Source organism: Cotesia typhae, unplaced genomic scaffold, assembly GCF_013202065.1.
Source record: "Cotesia typhae breed Kobodo isofemale line unplaced genomic scaffold, CoteBio_Ctyphae contig_119, whole genome shotgun sequence".
Classification (NCBI taxonomy): domain Eukaryota; kingdom Metazoa; phylum Arthropoda; class Insecta; order Hymenoptera; family Braconidae; genus Cotesia; species Cotesia typhae.
Genome location: NW_027423712.1, coordinates 3,725,976 through 3,752,252, shown reverse-complemented (window position 1 = coordinate 3,752,252; position 26,277 = coordinate 3,725,976). Strand labels below are relative to the sequence as shown.

The window sequence follows — 26,277 nt, the reverse complement described above, 5'->3', positions numbered from 1 at the left end:
GACTACGCATTCAGAAGTTATAGATGTTTAATAAATATATTTTGAGCTCGAAGAGGATAAATAATGAAAGAATGCCGATTGTAATTCAAAATAATTACGAGCGACTCAATTAAATTATTTTACGGAAAATAAAAACTTAGAAATTTTTGACGATTTTTGAGATTGTGCGGGCCTCGATGGAGGGCTATGATGAGAAAAACTTCTCCATTATAATCAGGTTCAAAAATATATTAAGTTCCATCTGGAAAATAAATTTGAGAATTCTTTCTCGGAGAATTACTCTGAGGAAGGCCATTCCATCAGAAATTCTAGAGGATAACACTCTACCTGCTCTCTTAAAAGAAATCTTAAGTGAAATTTCACTGATTTCAACTAGTGAATGCATTTGACTGGAGAATCAAAGAGCTCAATAGTGTAGAAAAGCTATTTCTTTGAGCTCGGAGAGCTTAAAATAACTCATAAATTGTATTTTTTAGCTTGAAAAGCTCAAAAACATCATTAGTGCAATTTTAAGCGCCTAGGTATGGAACTAGCGGGAAGTTGCAGGGATGGCCTTCAATATCAACCGTTTTCCTAATTTTTTTTTTCGACACGGATAAACTTGAAAACTACTAGACCGATCAACATGAAAGCATGACCGTTCGACGTAGAATTAGTTGTAGAAGGTTTTAGGCTATTAATTTTTCAAATTTCATCAACCTGTTACCGTTTTTTTTTTTTTTTTTCAAATTTATGTGAATAGTCATTTGTTTCCGCTAATAAAACAAATGAACAGCATTTCTTTTTCATATTCGACCGCGTAAAGACCGGAGAATGTCTAACGTCACTTTAACGCTTTTATAAAAGTCTAATGAAAGTTTCATAGAACACAATTTTTTGAATTTTTAAATCGCAATAACTTCTGAATAAATCAACTGATTTTCACGCGGTTGGCGGCACTCGACGCAGTATTTTCAGCCTCATAAAGAATTTTCAGGTTTAAATTGATGAAACTAAAAATTTCGGAGTAATTGCGAAAAAATACTTCTTTCAGTTTTCTCTCAATATCTCTCAATATCTCTCGAACGAATTGACCGATTTTGATCGGCTTGGCAGTGATCGACGTGGTTTCTTGATGTTAAAAGCTGATTGATTTTTGGAATTGATCGATAGAGCCGTTTAAAAGTTATTAAAAAAAAAACACACATTTTAGAAAATTTTTTTTCATGGTTTTTTTGAGATTTCTCAAACGTATACTCTCTTAAAATGAATCAGTGGAATTTTACTGTTTCACAGCTATAAGTATGCCAAGTGGTATATATATATATATATATATATATATATATATATATATATATATATATATATATATATATATATATATATATATATATATAGATTATTATTATTTGTTATTATAGCATTAACTATTTATTAGTACACGTATAAATTAGGACTCGTATAAAAATCATAAAATGCGTATTTAGAGTTTTTAAAATTTTAATTAACAAACCGTTTTTTAATTTCTATGAAAACTCGAAATTTAAATATTTTTTCAAACAAGTCAAAAAAAATTTTTTTTTCGAAATTTGAATTTTTTCTAATTTTTTTTTCTTTATAATTCTTTTTCTTGAATTCGAATTATTAAACAAAAATTTTTTCCAAATGTTTTACAAGCACGGACTTAATTTCTTATATAGAAAATTTTCACTGACAAAACTAAATTTAATCTTTTGATTTTATGAAAATACTCCATACTTTTAGTATCGGTATGAAAATAATACTCATAACACAAAAATACAATATTTATTAAGAATAATTTTTTTTCGCTTCAAAACTTTTTGTAATGAGACAAAATTTTCGTATATTTTACGGCGTTGAGTCGATCAAAAGATCTATTGAAAAAGCCCTAACGAGTGGTGAGAAAATAAATGTAAAGAAATATATCAAATCCGCAAGTTCTTTTGACAATCTTTTTCTCACTTTTTGTTGAGAAATAAGTACTACAATTATACATAACCAGTATTTTATGCATAACAGGATTTCTATGTATGCTTCAAGAGAGGGCAAGTAAGCACAATTTTTTTTTCTTTTTTGCAAGCTCTTTTTATTTATTTATTTATTTATTTTTTTTTTTCATTTTATACAAGTCTTTACAATATTTCATAACTTAATGATGACGGTTAAATCAGTTTTCTTACATAATTAAAATGGAACCGGTTGAGTTAATCCAGAAAGTAAAGTACTAGTCAAGTACACGAACCGTATTTGTTAATATGGAAATTTAAGGATGAAATAATAGTTCTTTGAAAAATATCGTTGAATTTTAGGGCGACACTGTAAAAAATCGAGAATGAATTTTACTCCACATTCACTCCTATCACTCGGAGCAGTTATCCCGAGTCGAAATATAAATTTCAATTTGAACCTCAAAAACCTCACTGAGACTAAAACAACTGCGTCGAGTGCCGCTTACCGCATGAAAAAGCAGATGATTCATTCGAAAGTTATTGTGGTTTGAAAATTCAAAAAATCGTGTTCTATGAAACTTCTATCAGGGTGAATGGAAACTTATGGAGAAAGATTTATTTCATTTCATGGGGTATATTTTTCTAAAACGTGAAGACAAGAAACGCAAGGACTAACTGACAGCCATACTACTAATTTTTCAACTACAGTATTTGTGAAGAACTAAACAAAAATAAATAAAAAAATACCCTGACGTTATAATTGAATACTTCTAGTTATCAAAACATACTTTTCTCTAATTGATTTAGTGTCATAGCGGTATGTCGAGAGTAAAGTACTTCCACATGCGTGAGGCGTGCAATAAAAGGGCAATCGACTGTGCGTTATTTGCTGATGACCTGAGAATCGTGGTGAGTGGTAAAAATTTAAAAGAAAGTGAAAAAAAAGTAAATATGAGCCTCCGAATATTATTTAACTAGTTAAACAAAAATCAATTAAAAATAAATGTAAATAAAACTGTACATATGATTATTCACGATCAACGGTATAAAAATATAAGAGATAAATGTAAATTATTTATAAATAATATAGATATTAAGTATGTAAAAGAAACTAATTATTTAGGAGTAATAATTGACGATAATTTAAATTTCAAAAGCATTGCACAGTATTCTAGTCAAAAAAATACCAAAAAAATTGATGTAATTAATAGATTAAGATACTCAGTAGGTAATTATGCTAAATGTTTAATTTATAATACAATTGTTTTTCCACATTACGAATACTGTAAAACGTTAATGATTAATTATACAGACAACAAACTCTCTATTTAACAAAAGCTACAAAATCGAGCGATGCGTGCGATATTATGTGTTAACAAATATACGAGTCTAACACTGATGCTAGAAACCCTAGGTTGTATGTCGGTAAGACAAAAAGTAATCTATAAACCTGTTTATTGATTCAAGAAATGAAAAATAAACTCTGCCCAACTTACTTGAGGTACGAGATTGAAATATATGATGATAACTATCTAAGAGGACAATCAGGGTTACAAATATGGCATACACGCACACATGCAGCAAAAAAAACTACTTTACATAAAGGCTATCAATGGTTCAACAAACTATCTAACGAACAAAACGTACCACTTAAACGTAACTTAGATTTCGTCTCAGGATAATTTAAAGAAAAGGGGTAAAGCTCGAATATTTTATTACAGCCCTGAAGAGTTGAAAACTGTTATTAAAAATTTTTTAGCGTTTTGGGCTCAAACATAGAGATGTTCTAGGGTTGGCCTGTGGAATTCTACTGCTTTTCAGATTTTTCTATCTATTTGTGAATGATTATTTAATCAATCAATCACATGAATTCCAAGTTATTAATAAATAATGCACCGGGCTCTCGGTCATAATTAGAATTGCAAAATTGATTCCTAATATCTTCGAACTGTAATAAGATAAGTAGAACCCAAATAATCAGATTAGAAAGCTTTGGATCTAATATTCAAATTACCATCCTTTGAATAAAAGAAATTATTTCCAGGGTTAACAACCCTTACTTTTTTAAGTATTTATGATCTACGAATATTTATCGATTTCTGTGTTGATAAAGTTATATTCAAGCGTAGTTCTCTTTGAAAAAAACAATAGCATCAGCCAGAAAACAAAATCAATATTTTAACACGATATTGGTCTTTTTTATTAGTATTTATGTACAGAACATGTTGTTAAAATTTCAGAAGGATCGGCTCGCGGGATCCGGAGAAATTTATTATGACTATTGCCTTGACTATTGAGACCAGCCGAGTGCTCGGATCAGAAAGGTACACATGCACAAGACCACGCACTTGCCTTATCTCTCTTGCTCTCACGCAAGGGATGCGTGAAAAAATCATTTAATCCTGACGATCCTTATTAGTATAATGGAGTTATCTTATCAAATTAGTGAATTGTCATCGATCCTCGATAAGTCTACAAAGTTTAAATGAAATCTGACCGTTTAAAGTGGGTCAAAATCAAGTCTAAAGGAGTCGGTTACAAACATACAAACATGCTGTAACAGGGTAAAATTACCCTAAATCGATAAGTCACCGGATATCGATAATTATTCGACATAGCACTGGCGCGTCTCGATCTTCGGGCCTAAAGGGAGAATAGGAGGGGGTAGTTTTGGGTTAAAATAGGTGAGCTGTGCAGTGAAAAAGGGAGAAGTAGTGTGACCGCCAGACTGAGTGCCACGGAAATCAAAAAGGACCGTTCCCGAGAGTAGTGACGAGACGAAGGAAGCCAACTACAACTAGGACTTCATCCTCAACGAATGAGTTAGATCATCGTTTTGTTCATCAAGGTATCAATTATTACTCTGTGGGAAAGAAGTGGACCGCGGTTTACCGAATACCCAGTTACTTCTCCTATTTAATTATTATGGATCGTTTAATCGACGATTATTAATAATTAATAGTTGAATATTTGCTAGTTTTGGATTTAGTGATTTTCATGGGGGCTTATACCCGAGAATCACTCAATCGACCTTGCGGGAAAATTTTAACAACTAAAAAAATTATCAATGAAATAATTAACATTCGAAGAATTCGTTAAATTTATTGTTGTAATTTTTATAACATGTGACAGGGAAAACTGAACTTCCCATGGTCGTTATCGACCACTTTATTGACACCACGATAAATGAGGGTTTTCCCTTACCGTTCGATTTTTGACAAGTAGTTCAGACTTGTCACCGGGCGTGCAAATCGAAAGTCCCCACTGCTGTCCCCAAAAACGAAGCGGGGTTGACAATAGGAAAGTTCGAGAATTTGGAGTTGAGGGTTATAAAAGAGCCGACAAAAGAAACATCGAAGCTTTTTGAGCCAGGCCCTGGAACAAGTAACGCTTTTTGAGCCAAGCCCTGGAACAAGTAACGCTTTTGATCCAGGCTTTAAGCCAGTGACGCTTTGAGACAGTGAGGCTTTTGGCAAAACAGTGAGTCAATGTAGTGCTGTGTAGTAAATTCTGTCATCAAGATTTCGACCCTCAAGAAGGAAGTCAATGTACGATCCGGAATTGGGAACCCTTTACTTGGAGTCAGATAGTTCATTGAAGACGAGAGAGAGAGACCAACCAGCCGCTGATTTCGCCAGTTTCCACCAGGACATCACTCAACGTTTGGAGAGTTGTAAAAGTTAAGTCAGGTATTATTATTACAATTATTTCAGGCCAAGCTTGAATTTGAAAATTGAGAGGCCGAATTAACTGTAATAAAATTTGTCAATTAATGATCGCTATTGTCTCAGATGTCACTTTTAATTTAGTAGATTCTTTTATAAGTCAATTATTCATAAATGTCAATTAATTAGTTTGTTACAAGCCTTTTAGTTATGGGAAATTATTTAGTTAAAATTATTTGATTAAGTTGAAATAGTAGAAGCATTTGTGTAATTTAGATAGTCAAGGTCACTTTGGAAAATATGTAAGTTGAATATTTAATGAGGCTTGTTAAATTTGTAGAATTTGAAATTTGTAATTTTATAAAATTAATTCTAGGCCGTTAGGCTAAATTTAATTAATTTAGTAAATTTAGTGAATTAATTTATTGAGAAAACTGTTAATGAATTTAGTTAAGAAATTTTGGTAATGAATTAAATTAGTGAATTTGGTATTTTGTATTAAAAGAAATGTTAAGCGTAAAATTTCAGGGATTTAGAGAATTAGTAATTCGGATAAAGTGTGTATTGAGTTAGCGTCTGGTGGACGATTTTGTATGGAATTAGTGAGTCATTTAGAAACGTTGTATAGACGCCCGAGTCGGGGGCGCAGTCGGGAATAGGTTTTAATCGGTATTCCGTCAGGTTCACGAGGTAAATAATGTTAATTGGTATTCCGTCAGGTTGACGAGGTAATTAATTGATATTTTATGGTATTCCGTCAGGTTGACGAGGGAAAATTTAGATTTTAAGGTATTCCGTCGGAGTGACGAGGTTTGAATAAATTGGCAAGGGCCAACGTAGGTGAGAGGTTCTCACAATTAAGTTAGTTATAAGGAAATTGTTAAGTTTGTAGATTGATTGAATAAATTATTTTAAATTGTTATAAATAATTTTTCTCAGTTTTATTTACAGCCTTTCTCGGACTTCTCACGACCCTGTCTTTTCCCTCTCATGCTTCCCCGGTTTCTGGGACACCGTGTCTAAAATCCCAGTGGCGCCCTTTCTAAAGAGGAAAGGGGTAGCTAACTGAACCTGGGCAAAACCCCCTGGTTACAAACAATTAACTTAGTAAATTGATTAATTTTTGTTACTTGAAAATAATTGACAACTTTTATTCGTGGAATTTTGGTCGAGCGTCAATACATTTTTGTGTCGCAGTAAATTCCAATACCCAAGGTCAAGTAAAACTTAGCTAGCGAATGTTCTAACAAATAAAATAGAATATTTCGACTTGTGTCGATTATTTTTAATTGATAAAACTATTAGAAAATTATTAGGAATATATTATTAAGAATTATTTATTGAAAATATTGTATATCATGAAATTATTTTATCACGTGTGAATTAATTGATTTTGGGATTAAGTCCGTGAATTAGTTAAATTAATTTTTATTCCAAATTAATAATTATCGGCGTGGACATTAAGTCCAAGAAATCAGTTATTTGAGTCAAAAATATCACAGTAAAAATTTAGTCAGAATTAATTAATAATTTTATGTTAATAATTTTGAACGTGATTGAGAATTTTATATTGTGATTAATTTAATTACCAAAAGTTAATTCAAGGTATTAAGACCTTTTGTTTTAAATAGTTATTGTTATATTGTTAAGACCATGACTATAAGTTACTGAGGAATTTTAATCCATCTAATATTTTAATAGAATTAAAATTAGCAATCGGAATTTGAAAATTGTAATAGTTAGTTCAAGGTTATTTAGAAATTGATTGTTAATTTGGAATTATCGTTTTATTAATTTCTAATGATTGAATGTTTTAATGGCTCAAATTTTAAGTTCTAAACAAAAGTAAATTATTCTTAAATATTAAATTATAAATAAAGTAAAATCAGTAGTGTTAGTGTGAGACAAGTGTGGGTTATGTGTGAGTTACAGAGTATCTAGGTCTACGTTTGGTCACTGGGCTGTTACTGCTGTAGCTGGAGCGGGTTATGAGAGTGTGCTGCAGAACATCTAGGTCTACGTTTGGTCACTGGGCTGTTACTCCTGTGAGCCGAGTCAATGATCCCGGTATATGATTCGTCTCTGTGCGGGTGATTATAGGTTTAGTAAACGGGTAGACGCCGAAAGGGGCTCATCGAGAATAATAAGATTGTTAAGTGTGGTTAATGTGTGAGTGAATTAATTTTGTTAACTTGTTTTAAGTCAAGACACTGTTAAATTTTTATTGTTAATAAATATCGATATATTGTTAATTAATTATTTATTATTCAGTAGCACCTTCCTCCACTCTCTCTACCCTAAGATAAGATTTCTCAGCTCTGGACCGGTTCCAGGAACCGTGATTAAAAATCCTGGTGGCGCCCTAATAATTGTATTGGTTGTTAGTTTTGTTTAATTGTTTATAAAATTGATTAGGGGCCAACCTGAGCAGATAAAACTGTTACAATGCAAACAAATAAACATACAGGTGAAGCTAATAAAAAGCGTGTAAAATGAAAAAATAAATTATGTTTACTGTTAAATACTTTAAAATCGATAATTTTCGCAATTTTAGTTTCATAAAGTTACAATTAAAATGACAAAAAAAAAAAGATGATAACCGAAACAATTCAATTAAAAATTTTAATCCATAATGATTTTTGAAATTTTTAAAATCTGTAATGATCAGTATAAAATTTTTGTTGAGTTGATCTTTGAAGAGGGCTCTTAAATCATGATAAAATAACAATATCTCCATAGAAGACTTTAGAACTTATGAAACTATAGAACATAGAACACTAAGAGAAATTAATCAGTTTTTTTTAATTATCCAAATAAATACTGATGAAAAATTTATAATAATATAAATACTTTAACACCAGGGAACGTTTTGATTATGATTATCAGGTATATAGAATAGAGCCTCTTGCATTAAAATTAACAATGTTAATTACGACGAGATTTCTGATCCCATTCAAGGAAGACGATTAAACTTCAACGAGATTAAAAAGCATATCGAGTGTATGATGAAGCTAAAAATCTACATCAATCTCTGATAATAGTAATCAGGACTAAATGATTTTTAAATCGAACTCATTGAAACTAAATTTAAATTTGATGTAAGGGAGGGTGGGGTATAACGGCCCACTTAAGCTAGTTATTTCTTTTTGTGATTTCTAACCATTACATTTGTTTATTTTCCGTCTATTTCGAATAAATCAGTCAAAATGTTGCAGAAAATCGAAAAAAAAATCTTCTTTTTCTGGCGCATGATGGCTTATTCCCCAAAAAAAAGCATATAAAAAAATTTTTTTTTTTTACTAAAGTCATTACCATCAAAATCTAGAGATCCTCCTCCCAGAAAAAGTTGCCAAGGGCAAACCACGATTTTTATGAGCCTTAAGTATCACCAAGAACTCAAAGAAAAAAAATCAAAATGAAACAAAAAAAAAGAACCTCAGTTAAACAAAAAAAAATAAAATAAAACTAAACTCAAAAAATTTGTAAAAAAATATAAAAATGATGATTGCCATTGTCTTTATTGCATTGCACTTTGCTCAGAATCCACAAAGTCTTGGATTCAATGTAAGAATTGTAATAAAAAAATGGTCTCATGATTTTTGTATAGGTATTGACGAAGATTATTCCGACGAATATGTATGTGATCATTGCAAATAATCGTATATCGACGTTCTAAGTAGCAAATTGTCTAATGTCATGAAAAGAATCTTCCATTTGTACAAAAATACAATTAGTTCGAAATTTATTATCACTTTAATAAAGCATTTAATTTTTAATAGATGTATAATACTGTGGCTAAGATCATTCAAATAATCTATAAGCAAACTATAACTACATCAAAATTAAAAAAAAAAATCACCCTCTAAAAAATAAGGAGTTAGACCAATTGCTAACTAGACCGTCGATATCAAATTATCTCTATGTGATTTTTGAATTATCGAAAACTTATATTTCATGTCTTATTCAAAATTTTATTTTTTTTTTAACATTTTTAATAAATTATTATAAATTTTATTATAAAGCTGTTAATTAGTTTTAAATAAATATTAATTAATAACATAATTAATTCCTCTTATTGCACTTAGAGGTTTAAACCTACGTACAAGAAAAAGTACAGAGATGGTATTCGGCAAATAATTGGTTACATTAGTTAACGTTAATTGAAATCACATGTTGAGTCTTCAGATTAAGCTTTTAAAATACGTAATATCTTAAACCAGACCTTTTTTTTATATATATATATATATATTTTTATCAATTCTAAATTAGAAATTTGAATAGCGTAGAGTAAGACATCTTTGAAGAAACTTTAATAGGAGTTAATAATACAAACTTACTGCTTTGATTTAAAAAAACTGTGTTTTCAATTTTTTACCAGTCATATAATTCAATTTTTTTGTTAAATTTTTCAGTTCAATTAAATTTTTTCCTTATTCATTTTACCCGAGATAAATACAATTCGCCTTAAAAGGCTTAAAAAAATTAATTCTTTAAGTTTCTGACAGTTAAAAAAAAAAAAAAAGTTTTTTTTGTTACAATTTTTTTTTTCGAGTGGTTCATCATACCCCTCATATCATATATCAGCCCAAAATATCATAAAATACATTATAAAGGTCATAACTTGACAGAAAATGAAAAAAATAAATTTTTACTCAATTTTTGAGGTGAGCTGTTATGCCCCAAGCGGGCCGCTATGCCCCACCCTCCCCTATAATATTAGATAATTCCGTGTCGAATCGACCAATAGTTAGAATCAATTTCTTATGATTTAAATTAATTCTGGTCAACGAGTTTCTTTTATCATAAAATAAAGCTCTGCTCAAGGAAGAAAATATTTTTTCATTTTTTTCATAAATCACGCAAAATTTTAAATTTTATATTTTTTCATGTATTTGAAGTTTATTTTCTGAATATCTTGAGAACTATTCCGATTATGTAGCAATAGAAAAAAAACTTTTGAAAATCTTATTTATGTGATCCTCTAAATTAAAATACCTGCAAGTCTTGAAGTTAGTCAAAGATCGAAACTCGCAAAAAACGGGCCACGATTCATTATTGGTTAAAGTTTATGCGCGCGCGTAGTACGTCATTCAAATTTCTAGTTCCTTAAAATTCCCAGGACCGAATTGGTTAAAATTATTAGAAAATCTTAGAGTAAAATAAACCTTTGAAATATCGCGAACTGCGTTTTGAAGGGTCAAGCTGTTGAAAAGTTATGATAGGATTACATACGAACACACACACACACACACACACACACACACACACACATACACACACACACACACACGCCGGAAGTTCATAGCGGTAAATAAGAAACTAAAAAAATTAATTTTAGATTATCTTTTTTCTGCGATATATTATACCGCTTCAATTTTTTATTTCATTTCTCTAGGCAAACGTATAACTCTACATTCTAAAATTAACATTTCCCTTACGCATACACTCACTCATTCTCGAAGAAGTCGAAAGCCATTTAGCTGTGCATAAATAAAATTCATTTTGTCTCAGATGTGATTGCATTATTCACAGCCAAATGGTTTTTAACTTATTACTACGATGTAATTATTTTATTTATTTACATCCGAAATAAAATTGAAAAAATTAAAAATGATAGAAATACATGATTTTGAATAAGTTATATCACTTCAATAATTAATCGGTAAATCATAACGATTATGGACGACGTCCAAAAATTATCATTAAATTTTATCCTCTTGATATATATATATATATATATATATATATATATATATATATATATATATATATATATATATTGTACGCAATACATTTCATGGCAAGTAGCCACATAACATTCGACAGATATACGTCGCGTCATCAATTCTATGCATAACACAGATTCTGAAGCAATCAATTATGACGAAGAGCACAAACAAGCAATATAAATATGGATGTATTCATCAATCCTCTCCACTGTCATCTCAACGATTAACCCTATTATTTTATGTAGCTAGTTGACATAAGAATATCAATATGAATATATAATAGTGGTTATGGTTCATATATCAATTTGTCGTTAGCAAAATAAGAAAGAAAAAAAATTCTTAACAATTAAAGTTAATTTCGAATGCTGTACCAGCCTTGTGATTGATTTTTTTGTAGCAGCCGTATTGTATTAGGTGTCCAAGAATTTGTGATGTCAGTATTAGCTGTTTGATTGAATGAAACCATAACATTATCAGACTGTGGTCGTAATGGTGGTGACAACTGTCTATCGACTATTGATGGATCCATCTCGAGAATCATTCGAAGGTCTTCATCAATACCTATATTTACTCTTACTCGCTTCGTATCCTCTTGAGTCCGTGGAAATGAAGATGGACCTTCTGTATGTCCATGTTGTACTAGTTTCTCCCGATATGGAGTATATGAGGATGCCAGGAGATTTGTGGTTCGACGGCAAAAAGGATTTGAGGAGTTATTCTCTATACTATTATGTGAATAATTCATATTATCCGTACGCGACACAAGTTCTTCAAATTCGACGATTTGGCGCGTAGCTTCTGATACGGCACGCATGTCCGAACCTTCAACTGCGGCTCACGTCTCAGCACGATCAAACGGCTCTTAATGTCGCGACGTTACTAAAATTTACCGTACTAGTAATCATACAGCTCCGACGAGCGTTTATGCCAAAATCATGACGTTGAAATTTTAGTATATTTACTCAACACAAACATTTCGCTATTATGATTTAGCATTTACATCCATCAGTGAGTTCTTATTATTAATATTGAAATAGCATTAATTAGGCCGAAAATTTTACATTTTTTATTCATAGTAAGAGTTCTGCTGCAATTTCGACGCAATTTTTTTGGTTTTTTGTAATTTGAGACTAAGAAGTATTTAGGGCATTCTACGCCGAATTGGATGGTTTGAAAAATTGTTTTATTTGATTTCCTCTTTTCGGAAAACTCATCTAGGCAAATTCCGAAATTTTTTCACTACCAGTTCAACAGGTATCAAATTTTCAAAAGAATCGGTTTTTTCGGTCTTTCGATTATAACTTTATTAATAATAGTTCAAATTTAACGATTCTTCAGCTATGGGAATTTGCTCCAACAATTTCCACTGATTTTCAAGAAAACAAACTATTTAATGATTGGTTATGATGAAAAATATTCGAAAAAAATTAATATTCCCCCACGGAAAAAATTTTCTAGTACGAGATTTTAATATTTCTAAATTCCAGGTTGGCCTCGTTAGGGTGTGGATAGACCCCAGGTGGGCCTGTTGCTAAGCTCTTTCTTGAAGTTTAAAGATTTTTATAGGGTTTGAATAAATCAATTCTGATTAATGAGATATATTACGAAGAAAAACTTTAATAAAATAGATAGAGTCAGTCCATCTCCGGACATAAGTCCGGGGCCGAAGATGTTCATTGGTTGACTTTCTCGGGTCAACTGCCCTGGATTTGTATCCAGAGCACAAAAAAATTGTAATAATTAATAATATTGACACCGTTATATCTCAAGTTACCCCAGCGAAGTTGTCAGAGTCTAGCTCTCACGATGTTTAGGCTGGAGCCCGGCGACTCTCTTATCACAAGCGATTTCCGATACTTCACTGATGAATTTTAATCATCACCAACGAAACACTCTTAGAGGAAATGATAATCGGCCCGAGCATGGCCAAGGCTTGGCGCAATACTCATTAACTCTGGGGCAAGCTTGAAATCCAAGTTTGACCCAAGTCTGTCTAAGCATACAAATGATAACTTCTGGCCAAGACTGAATTTTAGTATTGAATCAATACCGATTTTCAAGTCTGGCCCATGCCATTTGATAAAAAAGGAATATTGTAATTGTCATTTTTTTATTTTAATTTTAATGCAGAGCTAACGCATAATTAGACCGTTTGACTTTTTATTTAGCCCTAACTTTTGCTAATTATGGAAATAAAGTTAATTACGACTTGGGTGGTAAAATAATTCTCTTTATAATGCTAAAATATAATTTATACATAGACACTGTAGTTGAAGCACAAATGATTTTGAAATTTTTTTTAGATATATACTACATAGAAAAAAAACAACAATAAAATCACAGAAAAACTATTAAAGTTACAGTTTTCAAAATGTCAATAGTAGCTGAGTTTTGGTTCAAGATTGGCAAACCAAGACTTGTTAAATGGATATTGGCTAGATCCTGGTCCTAGAATAGTAAACCAAGACTTGTCAATTGAATATTGGCTGGGTCTTGGTTCAAGACTGGCAAACCAAGGATTGTAAGTTGAGTAGTGGTCTAGTCATGGGCCAGTATTATTAGGTCGAGCCTGGGCAACCCAGTATTGTGCAAAGACAGACTTTGTTGTATAGAATTTTCTTCTTACAAGGACAGTTAACATTTTAAAATAAAAATTAAGTTAAGGAAGTTCGAGCGTAACTTATGAGTAAAAATAATATTTAAATTTTTTGTTACTTTCAGTCTTCCCAATATTCGTTAAAATTCTTTATTTTAGTTTAAAATAATTTGAAAAATTTAATAATTGATGATTTTTACTTATTTAATCAAATAAAGTAATAAAATCACTTTCGTATTTATCACTTGCAGGATTAAATAAACAGATTTGGCAACAGCACGTTTGATTATACCCATTACAGAGACAAGGATGAGTGTGTGAGTTAAATATTTCTCTCTCTGTAACTATATTTCTATTCTTTTCTTTATTCTTAGCTGTTGACGCAACGTTGCCAAATCTTTATTCGAATAAATAGCTGGCGAGAAGCGAGTTAAAAACATAAAATTAAACTTCAAATATTTCAAAAATGATATCGATAATGTATTATTATTTAACTTCCCGCTAAGAAAATTGAAAATTTTCAAAAATCGGGAAGTTATTGGTTTTCCCCCGTTTTTCGAAAATCGAGGAAGCTTCCTTGACTACTCCCGTGATGGTGCACGCGCGCGCGCGCGCGTGTGTGTGTGTGTGTGTGTGTGTGTGTGTGTGTAAACCTCTCATAACTTTTGAACAGCGTAACCAATTTCATTGCGGTTAGTGCCATTCGAAAGGGCTTGACCAAACTTAGATTTTTCACATCGAGAAAAATCAATTTTTCTTTTTTAATTGGATTTTAAGGGGTCTTCTGATGAGTTTATGATAAACCGGATATTTTCATACAAAAGCTGAGAATTTTTCCGATAAGACACAATTTTCTGTGGATTTTAATAAAAAAGTTTTTCCTCATCAGAAAAATTAATGAAAAAGTTAAAAACAATTTTATTTCAAAATTTTAAAAAATCATAACTCCAAAACCGCTGCATATTGAGGGCTGAAACTTATAGGAAATTTCTTTCTTATCATTATTATTATTATTATTATAGAGAACACCTCCACAAATTTTAAACACAATTCGCGTAAAAATTTGATGAAAACCCGACTTCTCGAAATGGGACCGAAGTCAATAATTTTACTTGTGATAATAATTCTTTTTCAGATGGGCAGCTTAAAAGATCCCATTATATTAATTTTAATGCCTTTCTGATAAATATGTATTGTTTGGATAGGAAGAAGACAAAAAAAATCTAAAATAAATATAAGCAAACTGAACATTGACGTCGTAGATGTTTTAAAAACTTAACTTTGACGCTTAGCTAAAAATGGTTACTACTACTGTTATTTGCTCGATAAAAGTCGCTACTTCGGAAATAAATAATACAAAGAAGAAGAAGAAAAAGTCAAAGAGATTGCATATAAGTTAAGTACGTATTCAAAGATAATAAAAGTTGTACCAGTGTCATTTTAAGTTATATTTTATAACTATAACGCTTAACTAAAATGGAGCAATAGATAAAAAAACAGTAAGCACATTGGTTATAACGATAATTATTCTACAATATCCGCTCTCAACGCCTGGTTAACCATTATTATATTTTTCTCCGAAAAATATCTAGAATGGTGGTAATAAAAATTTCAAAAGTATTCCACTAAAACTTTTGTAGTTTTTTCTTACAAATATTTATACGTTTTAATATTTACTAAAGGGGATTGGTACTACGAATAAATTAGGCGATAATAAACTTATAATATCATTATCATTTGGCCGTGAAAGAAATGTTTTGATACAGCCTGATATGTCCATATGTGGTCATATCAGATAATATCACAACTAAGTATTTCATCTCAATTTTATTATTAAATTAAAGATCTGATTTATAAGAATTCGATGTTAATTGATCCTTCAATAAAGTTGTAACAGGGAAAATCGAACTTTCCACGGTCATTATCGACCAGGTAATTCACGCCGCGGAAGGTAAGGGCCTTCCCTTATCTTTCGATTTTTGGCGAGTAGTTTCGACTCGTCACCGGACGTGCAAATCGAAACTCCCCACTGGTGTCCCCGAAAAATAAAGCGGGGCGTACACAGAAAAAAAATTTCTTGACTGGAGAACGAAATTCTTGGGTCAAAAAAATTTTCGGGTGCCTGACGGAAGACCGAAGTTATGTTGGCCGAAGGAAAAATTTTTCTTGAAATTCTATTCTTGGTGGAAGTAATTTTTTCTTAATTAAAATTATCATAAATACTTGATACAATACATTTTTATATTTGATCAAAATTTTTAGATACTTTAGGGAAGTAGCGTCACCTACTTCAGCTAAGAAAAAAATTTTCTAATCACTTTAAGAAAATTTCTCTCTTGAATATTTAATACCCATTTTATACTATTATAGCGTGGAATTTCACATATTGAATGAAAAAAAAAAAAAAATGATTCAATATTATTTGATCTTCCAATTTGACATGTTAGTCAATAAAAATATTCATGAAAATTTATTATCGAGATATTTAGTTTTTTTGGAGCAAGAGAGTAATTTTCTCAAGGCAAGAAAATTACTTCTATCAAGAACAAAATTTTTTGGAGCAAGAGGCTAAATTTCTCAAAGCAAGAAGATTTTCTTGACTTAAATAAATTTTCTTGGATCAAGATACGTATTTCTTAAAGCAATAGAATTAATTTTGTTTGAATAAGTGAAATTTCTTGTGTCAAAAAAAATTTTTTTTTCACTCAAGAAAATAATTAGAAAAAAGTAATTTGGGTTTTTATTTTCGGATGATTCATTTTTGAGTAATCAATTCGACCATGGAGGGGGAAAATTTTCTCTAGTGCTCTTACGAGATTGTTAATAACTTAGTAACATTTAAATATTCTTTAATAAAAATTTAGGGTAATAATCTTCAATGTACCCTTAATAAAATAAAACAAAATCTGATCCCCAAATTCCTTTATTTTCACTGTCAAAAAAATTCGCGAAAAACATCTTTTTTCTCGACCATCACAGTGGTGTTCTCCCTTGAATACAAAGAAATCTTCTTAAACGCTAAGAAATCTTTCTATCAGTATATGTTAGATTATTCGTCGTCATTGGCTCAAGGTCATTTAGTTAATTTAATACAGACCTCATGGCTATAACGAATTATTTTAGTTACATTTATTACAAGTAAAATGATTAGTAAAATTATTTAATGAATTTGTTACAGGCCTCGTTGGGCTGAATTTAATTAATATCCTCGGTTTCCTAGGCATTTACTTAAAAAACCGTTGTATAGACGCTCGAGTCGGGGGATACAACGGGATTAAGTTAGAAAACCGCTGCGTAGACGCCCGAGTCGGGAGTGTAGTCGGGAATATGGTATTCCGTCAGGTTGACGAAAACTAGGATTTATATGGTGAATAAGTATTGGTGAATTTATGTCTGGTGGACACTCAGAAAATAGGTATATGGTTGATATTTATTTGTAAGATAGTTCGGCAAGTTGCCTAGAGATTAGGTGAGAGTTTCTCACAGTTAATTTTAAGAAAATTGTTGTTAAAATTAAATTTATTAATTTTTTAATTGATGAATTGTTAATAAATCAATTGATTGATGTCAATTATTCTCAGTATCATTTTATAGTCGCTTGAACTTCTCACGACCTTGTCTTTCCCCTCTCATGCTTCTCGGTTCCTGAGATACCGTGTCCAAAATCCTAGTGGCGCCCTTTTCAAATGGAAAGGGATAACTAATTAATCGTGAGCTAAATACTTCCGTTACAAAGTAAAAAAATAAACACATTTTATGTTAGAACTAAAAATATTCAACGTTGAAAATTTTTATTTGTGACCATTTTCAATTATCAATTTATCTTTCAATGTTGGAAGTAAATAAAAAAATTTTAATAAATAAAAGATTAATTGAAATAAAAGCAAGTAAAATAAATATTGAAGGTAATTTTTGTCCTCTAAAATTTTTGGGTAGATATATTCATGAATCTTCAATTAGTTAAAAAATTCTGAGATTAAAACTGACGGTCGTGTTAATTTTTCATGAGAATATTTTATTCATAATTAAAGAACATAACAAAAAAAAAATTAGGAAAACGGTTGACCCCAAAGGCCATCCTTGCAACTTTCCGCTAATTTCATACCTAACACTAAGCACTCAACATTTCACTTATCTTTTATTATTTTGAGCTCTTTGAGCTCCAAGAGATAGTTATCCTATGCTTTTGAGCTCTTTAAGCTCGAAAGTCTGATAGCAGTTTAATGCAACACTAATTTTTTCATTTTCTAACGGCTATAACTTTTAAATGGATCAACCGATTTTTACCCGGTTGGCGGCAATCGATGTTGTTTTTGGAGTATTATCGAAAAAATTGTAAGTACTAATTAATTTGATATGATATTTTTGTGTAATTTGAAAAAAAAATCGATTTTTTTCGTCATCGATATCTCACGAACAAATGAACCGATTTTTTTAGTTTTTTTTAGTGTTCTCGAAACCCACCTGTCCAAATCGGCTCAAATTTATAGGAAATTTGAGTTTGGTGGAAGATCTGTGGAAGATCGTTTGGTAGGATCCAATCGGTCAAGCTTTTCAAAAGTTATAAGAGGCTTACATAAATCCCTCCCCCCCCACACACATACATACATACATACATACAGCCGCTCGGACACCACCGTAAAAATCATCAGGGAAACTTTCTAGGACCTCAAAATGTTGAGATCTGATGAAAACTCGATTCTCGAAAAATGGTGTAAAACCGATATCTTCCCGATTTTTTTAAATTTTCAATTTTCTTAGCGGGAAGTTAAAAATAAAATGTTCTCCAAAAGCCAATTATCTGAGAATTTATGATTTAAAAAGTGTATTTATTTAGTTTTTAGAGTTGATTTTTACTTTTTTTTTAGTTAAAACAAAATTGCAAGTGTCAATAACTAGGCCAGTGTGAATATCTGGTTCTTTTTTCTTAGTCAGAATAACTTCCGAGGTCTCAAAACGTGGTGATCTGATAAGAACTCGATTTTCGAAAATCAGAGTGAAAGAAAAAAAATGCGTTGAATGCCGCAAACTGCGTGAAAATCGGTTCATCCATTCAAAAGTTATTGTGGTTCGAAAATTCAAAAAATTGTGTTTTATTAAACTTGTATCATCTCGGAGAGCTCAAAATGACACGAAAATTGTATTTTTGAGCTCGAAGAGCTTAGAAACGTAATAAGGGCAATTTTTAGCGTTTAAGTAGGGAATGAGCGGGAAATTGCAGGGATGGCCTTTAGGGTCAACCGTTTTCCTAATTTTTTTTATTTAAGACCACTACAACAGAAGCTTGTTCTGCTAATCAATAACTATTTCTGCGACCTTCTCAGAGACATAGGATGTAAATCGGTCATATTAAAGTTTGGAAAAAAAAAAGCATTTATTAAAGTTATAAATATAAATTAACTAATAATTTGGTAAGCTTCAAAAACATTCGACTGATTTATTGTTGAAAAAAAAGTTTATAGAAACCGAATAAAATTTAGGTGTTGACTTACATCTCCCTCGTTAACGGAATTGTCGTTTTAACATATATTAACAATTTTTTATGTAACTCAAACAAAAATTTTTTTTTCGATAAAATTTAATATATATCTTCATGCGGCGAGTTATTTTTACACCAACTTACGTATTGAATTTTATAGTTTTAGTTTCATATTATTACAAAACTTACGAATTACATTAGTAAATCAACTCAGGTTTCAGTAGTGACACGAATTATTCAGTATATATTTGTTTCTTTGCAGCGTTAAGTATTAATACTTATTTATTTAAAAATAATTACATCGGAGCACTTGACATTGTTTTGCACGTATTACATTTTTAAATAATTAGCATACTATTGATAAAAGATTATTACGTCAATTCTTGTATAACTCTTTTTTTCTTTATCCTCTATTGTCTTCCTGTTAAGATGCTATGTTCTCATTTAAAATGTATTTTAATTAATTCAAATTGTCTTTATTACGTTTTTACAAAAAACTGCAGTTTTTTGTCTCATCAGAAATTTTTCCAAATAAAATCAAACAAGTAATAGAATTGCCTCAATGTTTGAAGAGATGTTATATATGTAATAAGAAAAATGGTCACGTTGACCGACAGTGGAATTATCAGTCGCCTGGTATCCTTGTCCGGTTCGTCCAAAATGAATTATGCCAAGAAATAGAGGACTTAGGAAGTACTCTCAACCTCCTAAGCAACACCGCAGCTGAAACCCAGAGTGGGTTAGTGCACACTTAGACGCCAGTTGTTTTTTTCTATCAGGGAAATGACGAGCTCTTTGTGTTCAGGGCCAATTTGTAAGTATCCGTAGGGAAAACAAAATAGAATAGTATTAAGAGAGAGAGAGAGAGAGAGAGAGAGAGAGAGAGAGAGAGAGAGAAATTAAACACTCAGAATAAAGAGAAATTTGTAAATAAAATATCAACGATAAATAATTCGTTAATAATTAATAAACTGATAAAATCAAGACACAATCTGAAAGTAGTGAAATCAAAATAAACTAATTATCAACAAACTTAAGTTAATTGCTACGGGATTGACTAGAATTCGAATAATAAATATTTAATACGCGATAAATAAATAAATTACTTGAAGCCAGGAGACGACGCAGTGATCGGACAATAATCAAGCTCAACCTGTGAGTTACTTATCAAATTATCGGGCAGAGACTCGAACAAGAACATCAAATTCACACTCAACTTACATCAATGCGGGTTCCCGCGTGTCTGTCGATTTTACTCTCCGTGAAAATACATGAGGCCTCGTGTCCGATCACGAAGACCTCTCAAGCCATTTGCCAAAATTACTAGTCCCTTGCTCGTGATCGATAGTAAAGGGTGTCATCACCCGTGCGAGTAAGGGCTATGATCTATTTTTTATAATCAATATTATGATTTAGCATTTCTTTCGTTACCTGTCCTGATACCCATCTTTGAACCTTGAAATTCAAATGCTCAAACAAACTCACAGTATGATCATATACAACATAGCAAAGACTTATGGCGATATCTACATATAATAATAATATAAAATAATAATTAAGTAATAAACAGTTAAATATAAACCTCTGGAATGAATTTAAGGTTAATAATAAAGTATTAATTACATAGATGTAATAATCCTTAAATCTAAAATAATGATAAATATGATATAATGAATAAATTAAAACAAAATAATGAAAATGAGAGATACTCCAAGTGTAGATCTGTTGCTAATGCTAGGCGCAGGAAGGGACGCAAACGAAGAATAAAACTCCGGTGACATATATTATCAATTTAAATTATGAAAATAATAAATTTTTCTAAACTGGGATATAAAGATTTTTTCAGAAAAAATTGAGAAATTGAATTCGATTGAAATTTTTCAAAATGTTAATCATTCCATTAATTTTTTTTTTTTTTTTTTTGGCCGCTGCAATAGTTAGATTTTTATGAAATCTATTAATTACGATAAAAATTTATGAAATTAGCAATTATTCATATTTATCATTGAGTTCAACTAATCACCAAAAAATCAACGTGAAAAAAATGTGTATATATGATTTTATAGAAGTCTAAAGTTAAAGCTTATTTTCTAGCCCCAAAAAACCACGTTTCTAAATCTTCTATTGTTTACATTTGTTGTTAAGAATTTTTTATAAATTTGCAAGTTTGGATAAAACTTTGACTCATCGATCTATATATGTCACATTTCAATGGCATTCTTTCAAATATAAATTACTTACGTTTTAAAAAAGGGTCTATACTTTTTAACCCGATAGTAGTGCATACAGTCACCTTCAAGTACTGTTGAAAATTCACTCTCGAAATAACCATTTATATATACGATATAACGCGGCTTGTCACGACGATAACGTTTCTAATTCATAATAGATCTTCTCTAAACTCAACATACTTCATTTTTAGACAGATAGCAAGGTCAAGTTAAGATGATCTGAATCAGTCAAGTGGTTCAAGTAATTCAGGAATCACAGGGTTGCAAAATTTTCAAAATAGTAAAAATGTATATTTTGGCAGTGTCTTTCGCAGATAACTTTTTAATTAAATAACTTATCGAATTTTAGTAAATTGCATTTTAAAGCCGATCAAACGAGCATTATTTTTCATGTCATTTTATTTTTCTAGTTTTTCAACCACAGTTGAACGCTATCTATTGATCAAATAGAGATAAAAATTTATTTTCCGGATCGATTGATCAAAATTTTATGAAGAATTTAGGAATTAAGATTTACTTCTTTTGTAAAACATGATCCAATGCTCTTAAAATGGCTAAGGAAAATATATTTTTGAACATTTTAAGAGCTTTTAGGGGAAAAAATATTTTTCACTTAGTTAAAGGGACGTGAAAATTATGTCTTCCTTAGTTAAATGGAAAATTCCTTAAAAAAAAAAAAAAAAAAAAAAAAAACTGTGACATAAAAAAGAACATTCAGATCTATTGCCAACCACAAGAAAATCTTTTAAAATACACTACACAAGGGAAGAACTCTCTTAAAAATATTTCAAAATTACTTTTCTAATAGATTTTGACAATAATAATTTATAAAATGAACTAAACCCTCAAGTAGTGCACTGGGTATGACACACCCAAGGGTACGTCCGTATTTTGACGATATTTTATGATCTTCTTTTATTTTTTCGAAGAAAGAAATTGTGGATCCACAATATCTTTTTTTTTTTTTTTTTTTTTTTTTTTTCCAGGAATCAATTAATTCAATCACAAAATACAAATGATCAAATATGAACAGGCATGCCTTATCTAAGGACTCGTCATTCAGGATGATATGATAATGCGCCACTTCAGTTTAATGATCATAAAGATTATAATTTATAGTATGTGCTGTTTTTTTCGCTAATATATAAACACTAGAGACATTAAATAATATAAGGCCGTGTAATTCATTTATTGAAAATTCCATCTATCATCATGTACCACTTGTTGAAAAAATTTATTATATAATCTTTCCTCGTATCTAAAAATGATAACAAAAGGATCTTGGAAAATTATAATCGTTGGTTTTGAAGGTGACATTTTTAGCTAATAGCAGCTCAGGAAACTTCGGTGCTGATGGTTGTTCTCAAGAGAAGTGCAACACCGAAAACCACATTAGTATTGCGTGGATTTGTTAACAAATTTCGTCGACACTATAAAGGAAGGTCACGGATAAAGCTCTGAAAACCAAGTTTCAAGTCGTACACGTGGTATAATAACATAAATTTACTTACTAGGTTATAATTATATTTCCTTAATTATGTCAGCAAATGTAACATATAACACTGTATAAAGTCAAATTTTTACTCGATCTACCTGATATTTTAATGATTGATTAAGACCAATTTATTTAATTGATGAAATTTGTTGCCACAAAATAAAAAACAAAATATAGAAATTATCTTCTACGATGATATAGAAAACTATCTGCATGAATACAAATAATTCGCTGAACAATTTTTTATTTATTTATCTTTTTCTATTAGAAGAATTACTTTTATTTATTTTATAGTTGATTGAAAAAAACTACTTTTAAAAGTTTATTTTAACTGTTTATATTTTTTAAACTAATTATTCTCACAAATCTATCGTGATAACTAATGAAATGACATATATGTATACTAAGAACGAAAATTTTCATCGATCGTTTAAATGTTTAATTCAATATTTATTTAAAAATACGAAAAAGTTGATTTAAAGAATACTAAAACCAGTTTACCGATACCAAACGATAGTTTCGATTATGCGAAATGAGTCTAAAATTTGTGACCCTTTTTTTAACTTCCTGCTATGAAAATCGGTAATTTTCAGAAATTGGGAAATTATTGTTCTTAACTTGACTTGTGAAAATCGAGTTTTCATCGTATGTTGACGTTTCGCTGTCCTAAGATGCTATTCTGGGTAGTTTAGAGATGATTTCCGTATGTGTGTGGGTGTCTATTTATGTATATAAACCTCCCATGACTTTTGAACGGCTTATCAGATCCGATCGAAATAAGCAGCGTTTCAAAGAGTTCCATTGCTTTTAGATTCCTGATACTAGTTTAAAGAATTCGAGTCAATAAATTTTGAGAAATCTCAAAAATTAAATTTCCACAAATTCCTTTTTTCGAAATATTTTCTAAATACAGCTCAACCGATTGATTCTAAAAACTAATTAGCTTTTAACCTTAAAAGCCACGTCAATTGTCTCCTTTACGTTCGAAACTGATTGATTCGTTCGTGAGTTATCGTTATCGAATAAATTCGGAGAAAGTAAATTTTTCAAATTTCTTTAAAATTTTCGGTCTGATCAATTTGTGTTTAAAAGTAAATCATAGGATTACAAAAACTGCTACCAACCACGTGAAAATCGGCTGATTCATTCAAAAGTAATTAGAATTGATAAATTAAAAAAATAGTGTTTTAATAAATTCCCATTAGACTTTTGAGCTCGAAGAGCTGATAAGCATAGAATAGCCAACTCTTTGAGCTCAGAGAGCTTAAAATAATACATAAACTATATGTTTGAGCTCGAAAACGTCATAAGTACAATTTTAAGCGCTTAGATATGGAATTAGCGGGAATATTCGGGGATGGCTTTTAAGGTCAACCGTTTTCCTAATTTTTTTTATTTGCATTTACTTATGTCGTCATTCAATCTAAACATAATAGAGCTATTCTAAATCCAAAAAATAGTTTGAATTTCTTTAGTTGAGAGTAAAGCACTGCCCCAACCGCTTGGTATTGTGAGGCATGTAATTTGTTGAAAATCAAATTTAAAGATATAAATTTGACTAATCCAGTACTCAAGATGAAAATTGCAGATGTTCACCAAGACGTAAATATATGATGCACTTCCTTTCACTTTTCAAGCGCAACCTGCTCTTACTTTCAAACAAGTGTGACAGCATACGGAAAATTCTACTGTCCTACTTCTTCATCGTGAAAGGTCTGTTTATCAAATAACATCTGTATATTATAATTATCAATATTCCCTAGCATTATTCAAATGAAGATTCTAATAATACATAAGCATGGATCTAAAACATGCGCTGACACAATAAAGAACTTTTTATTTCCTATCACCGATCAAAATAATACAAAAACTTATCCAAATGTTTATACTTTATTATTTATTAACTTTATAAGTTATTTCTTACAAAACTTTTCAATTTTTCAACAAGTCGATAGGTTCAATAAAATAAACTTGTCTTAGTAATGAAAAAAATAACTGATCATTATTTAATATTACATATAAGCATACCTGCATGTGTTTGGCACACGACTTTTGATTTCATAATAGACAAATTCTTGAGAATCACAGAGCATTGACAAAACTTGATCATAATCATTATAATCACCATTTACATCTTCATTACTAGTGAGTGCAGCCAGATCAAAACCCATATCTATCCCCGATTCTTCCATGTTAATTTTTTTTATCCGATAATTTAATTAAAATGTATTTATTGACACTGACGAAATGAAGAAGTCTCTCTAATACTCGTAAAAATTCAACAGTTCACTAAATTTAAATGATTTATTATAACTGGTACGCGCATGGTTCTCATTAACTAATAAAATAGCACCACTAAATATTTTCTACTAAAAATATTAATCATTGCTATAAAATCACTATAACTTTTTTCGTGTATAATAAAAACAGAAGAAGTGGCTTATAATCCATCAATGTAGAATTTTCACTATTTTGATACTATATTTTTTCACTATTATTGCGTAGTAATTAATATTCATAAATAATGAAGTAATTAAAATGATAAAATTTTGTATTTAAAATACTGATTTATTAAAAATAATATTTCTTGAGAGGAGCATAACGAGAGTGAGAAATCACACGGGTCGTTTTATCACCCAAAAGCCCAGAGTTCAAATAGAATCTCTTATCTTTTTTTATTAAATATTCTCGTGTCACACATGAAGAGCTGTCTGCTCATCCACAACTACTGATAGAATGATATGTGCTAAAAATGCATATGACATACTATCAGATGTTTGATGGTTGAAAGAAACGAGGAAAATTATAGAATTAATCACAAAAGATTATGTACACAAAGCTCTATTGGCCGTTCCATCAAGCGCGATTCATAGAATAGACTACGCGTTGAGTGCACGTTATTAGATCGTGGTATCTCAATTGAGAAAACCCGCGTGACCCGCTCTCACTTAGCTTAGTCCCGCTTCGATCATGCCGACGTGGATCACTGTGACAATGCCATCTATCGAGTTTTCTGTTAAATTAAGTCACTTATTCGAAGACTCAGCGAGCATAATAATAGTAATAATATAAATAATTCCAATGAAAGCATCACCGCCTCAGGCAAACTATCTAGAAGTCAAAATATCCGTTA

At 30.5% G+C, this 26,277-nt stretch overlaps 1 protein-coding gene across 2 annotated transcripts in view; it reads right to left on the bottom strand.

Moving 5' to 3' along the window:
• The window catches only part of Mitf (transcription factor Mitf), a 104,308-nt gene extending 78,240 nt beyond the window's left edge, over positions 1-26,068 (bottom strand). Inside the window, exon 1 of one of the 2 annotated variants that reach the window (XM_074250494.1) lies at positions 25,173-26,068. In XM_074250494.1, the coding sequence (XP_074106595.1) occupies positions 25,173-25,336 (164 nt within the window). In that variant the 5' untranslated portion in view covers positions 25,337-26,068. Of the gene's footprint in view, positions 1-11,714; positions 12,267-25,172 lie in introns of those variants that run through there. The other variant, XM_074250485.1, reaches the window with a different exon arrangement.
• Between the last annotated feature and the right edge of the window lie 209 nt (positions 26,069-26,277).